At 56.3% G+C, this 4,175-nt stretch overlaps 1 protein-coding gene across 1 annotated transcript; it reads left to right on the top strand.

Moving 5' to 3' along the window:
- Window positions 1-1,035: 1,035 nt before the first annotated feature.
- On the top strand, window positions 1,036-3,945 carry LOC125533071 (mitogen-activated protein kinase kinase kinase 17-like). The gene has a single exon (XM_048696857.2). It carries the CDS (start codon window positions 1,224-1,226, stop codon window positions 2,853-2,855), a length of 1,632 nt encoding a protein of 543 aa, XP_048552814.1. The 5' UTR covers window positions 1,036-1,223; the 3' UTR covers window positions 2,856-3,945.
- Window positions 3,946-4,175: the final 230 nt, after the last annotated feature.

Here is a 4,175-nt window from a genome sequence, read left to right as displayed (position 1 = left end):
TCATGGATGCATCTTCCACCATCCAAGCTTGTACGGATGATTTCTTTTTCATTTCAAATAGTTTCTTTTTTAAGGATCAGATCAACTGTAAAAGTTTGCAGAAGTAGAAAGCATCTCAAACATAATTAAAATTACATCAAAATTCTGAGACCATCAAACGAAGACTACTGCCACCAGAACAAGCCACCGCCATGTTGTTGTCACCGCTCCCTTATCGGAGCCGGCTTGACCTCGTCGATGACAAATGAAAAGTCTTCGCGTATGTGGCCCTGAGGACAAACTTCATGGATCCACAGTCGTCGCCATTGAATCATTGCACATATCAAAAACACCTGGCACCAAATCTTACCACCTAAGGAGCAATCTTGATTGAAAGCTCAGACTTCTCAACTCGGCCCGGCTATCAATCCTGAAATTTAGAATTATCCAAAAGCCATAGGCCACACCCGTTGTCTCTCGATAGGTAAAAAATGGATGGTGGCCAAAACAATGTGCGACGTCTCTGCAAAACAAAAAGAGCTATTCAAATGGGAGGAACAGAGCCACACACCTGAAAGGGAAAAAAGAGAGTCAAAGGGAAGTCGGAGTTTTGTCATGCGTTTAGGGTCATCGCACATGCGTCGAGAGAGAGAGAGAGGGAGGGGAGTCCAAAAAATAGGTAACCCATATTGCTTATTTCATAATGTGCTTATTTTAGCCACTCCTGCTCTTTTAGGCTCACCCAAGAATTCACAGAGCTCCCTTCCCAAATCCACACGAGCAAATAGTCCCTTCCTTCCTATATTCTCTCGAAAGAAAAAAAAAAAGAGTCCCACCCTTCCCGTTTGACTCTTTGACCCCGTTTTCCACTCGCGTTGCCGGCCGTTCCACGTGGCCGGTCAGCACATTCCTGAGGCGGGACCCACCACGAGAGGCCCACAGGTCAGGGCCCCGCCCCTCCCGGCACGAGTAAAACCCCGGCCCCGCGCGCCATGGCCGAAATCCTCACGTGCTTTTCCCGCCATCGACACCCAGCCCCGCACGCAAGATCTCGCGCCGAACCTGGCATTGGCACTCCCCCGCGCGCCATAAATACAAATCCTCCACCCGCCATCCCGCAACAGCAACACATTCGTATCCACGCATCGATCAGCGCGCGCGCGCGCACGCACGGACTTCGACAATCGTCGTCGGCTTCCGAGCGAGACCGACCGGCCCAATCTTCCAAGAAAACGCCGGGGGGGATGAGGGAGGAAGGGTTGGGGAGGATGGCGGAGGACGCGCCCGGCACCAGCGGCCGGCCGCGGCGGCTGACGCGCGTCCGCACGCTCGGCCGCGGCGCGTCCGGCGCCGTCGTGTCGCTCTTCGCCGCCGGCGACGGCGACGGCGACAAGCTGCTCGCGGTCAAGTCGGCCGGGGCCGCCGACGCGCAGGCGCTGCTGCGGCGGGAGGGCGGCATCCTGGCCTCCCTCTGCTCGCCCTACGTGCTCCCCTGCCTCGGCTCCCGCGCCGCGGCCGGCGGGGAGTACCAGCTGTTTCTCGAGTTCGCGCCCGGCGGCTCGCTCGCGGACGAGGTGGAGCGGAACGGCGGCTGCCTCGAGGAAGGCGCCGTCCGCGCCTACGCGGCCGACGTGGCCAGGGGCCTCGCGTACCTCCACGGGGAGTCCATGGTCCACGGCGACGTCAAGGGCCGGAACGTGGTCATCGGCGCCGACGGCTGGGCCAAGCTCGCGGACTTCGGGTGCGCCCGGAGCGTGGGCTCGGCGGGCCCGATAGGGGGCACGCCGGCGTTCATGGCGCCCGAGGTGGCGCGCGGGGAGGAGCAGGGCCCGGCCGCCGACGTCTGGGCCCTGGGCTGCACTGTCATCGAGATGGCCACCGGCCGCGCCCCCTGGAGCCACATGGACGACGTGTTCGCGGCGGTGCGCCTGATCGGGTACACGGACGCCGTGCCGGAGGCGCCCGAGCGGCTGTCGTCGGAGGCCAAGGACTTCCTTGACAAGTGCCTCAGGCGGTGCGCCGGCGAGCGGTGGACGGCGGAGCAGCTGCTGGAGCACCCGTTCCTGGCGTTCGCTGGCTGCGGTGCGGACGTCGAGTCGGCTGAGCTGAAGGGCAAGTGGGTTTCCCCCAAGAGCACATTGGACGCCGCAATGTGGGAATCCGACGCCGACGAGGATGAGAACGTGCCCGATGATGACACGGCCGAGAGGATGAGGGCATTGGCGGCCTTCTGCTCGGTCTTGCCTGACTGGGAGTCCGACGACGGCTGGATCGATGTACTGAGCTGCCAATCTGAGACGCCGGCCGAGCAGTCCTGCAGTGAAGCTCCCGATTCGCCGGCGGCCATGCCGGCTGAGGAGGCGAGGTCCGATGTATATATTTGGGATGATGACAGAGTAGAAGCAGAATTAGGAGTAGAAGAAGTTGGAGTCTTCGTTGGTGCTGCCGTGCCGGCGGCCGCGGCGCCGCCGGAAGAGACGGCCTACCATCACGGTGAAGGCTTCCGGGACGGAGGATCGTCGTTCGTACTGGAAGCAGAGTTTGACGCCGAGGCTTTCGACGCCGGCGGCGAGCTCGTTGTGCATAATGTAGGAGTAGCCGATGAAGCTTTAGAGAATCAGCAGCAGGAGGAGGGTGGAAATGTACATTCGCCGGATCCGATCGCTTGCGATCCTCCGGCTGTAGTTAGTGTGGATAGCTGTGACAGAGAAATACTACCAGTAAAGTCGTTGAAGATGCCAAATTTGCTCTATTTCTCGCTCCGCTTTCCTCTGTTCCTTCACCTTCCTTTCGCATTTTTACACGCCACGATCAGATCAGATCTCCCAACGTACATCACAAGATCACCTGGACTCGACACGGCGTTGAGCAGATGAGCAGAACGTACCACAAACTTTATCTCGTAACTGCACCTGCCTTCCAGCATCTGTTGGAGTTGAGACCAATGTGCTGGTCGACCCACCGGAGCGAACGCATGAAAACGACGGCGTCTCATCCGTTTCCATTGCCGACAACTCAGAAGCCCAATTCAACCGCACCCCATCTACCCGATGGATGGATCGTGCACGCGTTGCTCAAACTGGAAGCGACGGCGAGCGAGAAAAGGGCCCCGTAATCCCGTGGCGACCCTTGGCAATCGCTGACAAATGTGGCAAGCAGCCGGGCAGAGCAGAGGCACCTACGTGTGTGCTCTGCAGCCTCCGATCAGCTCCGTTGCATTGCAGAAACAGCTGGTCTGGCCAGCTTTGGTGAGCGGATCGTCCAAGTGGCAGGCAGGGGCGACTGTGCAGTTGGGCAGCCGCGCACGCCGTCCGGCAGCTAGGGCTGGCCAAGGTTGTTGGCAGGAAAGCACCATCGGTTGGGCGCACGGTTCAGTGCAGGTGGTTATTATCCATGACGCTCGTCCAAATCCGCCGGGTTACATCAGCGCCAGAATAGATAGATAGATAGACACACATGCTTACACTAGATGTTCGCCTAGATATTTTTACATATTTTTACATAGTATATCTGGCTCTGGGAAGTTTCTACAGGGATCCAGGTTTGGGCGGAATGTTCAGCTGCATCCTGAATAATGTGGGCGCCTAACTAACTGAATATCGCGTCGGGCAGGGCAACGGCAGCGCAGGCACGCGGCATCCAGGGCCAAGGCCAGCGTAGCTCTGGTGTGATGTTTGTTCGGTAAGATATACTGTAGGTAGTATGATCTACTAGTATCTGCAAAATATCTAGTGGTGTAAGGGCAGAATGTCTAGTGGTGTTTGGGGGGAGAAAATACCCTCCACTCCTTAGAGCGACTTCAACCATCTCTTCTAAATTTGCCTCTCTAAACATCATTCCAGGACTCTCTACATTGATGACCTTTTTTTTTTGTGTCATGAGATGGTTGGTGCGGATATGATCATTGATACAGTTTGCAGACAGTGAATTTGATCACTCTATTTTTTTTCCATCATCTACACATAGATTTAGTCTTATATGAATTTGCTATTTGCTGGCGTGTTCTTATGTGCGTGCGTAAGTGTTGGCTACGTGCATCCTACTTATGCAGAAGCCGAGCGTGCTTATTATGTTTGTATCCTCTTGATGCTCCATTTTAAGCTAATAAAATTCACTCGTAGTCGAAAAACACCCCCCCTTCCTTAAACCTCTAACTTATTTTTTCAATTCTCTTTTTGCATAACAAACAGAAAATA

Source organism: Triticum urartu, chromosome 1A, assembly GCF_056163025.1.
Source record: "Triticum urartu cultivar PI428250 chromosome 1A, HENAU_Tu73, whole genome shotgun sequence".
Classification (NCBI taxonomy): Eukaryota; Viridiplantae; Streptophyta; class Magnoliopsida; order Poales; family Poaceae; genus Triticum; species Triticum urartu.
The sequence above is the reverse complement of the archived record's forward strand: the minus strand, read 5'-3'. Positions and strand labels throughout refer to the sequence as shown.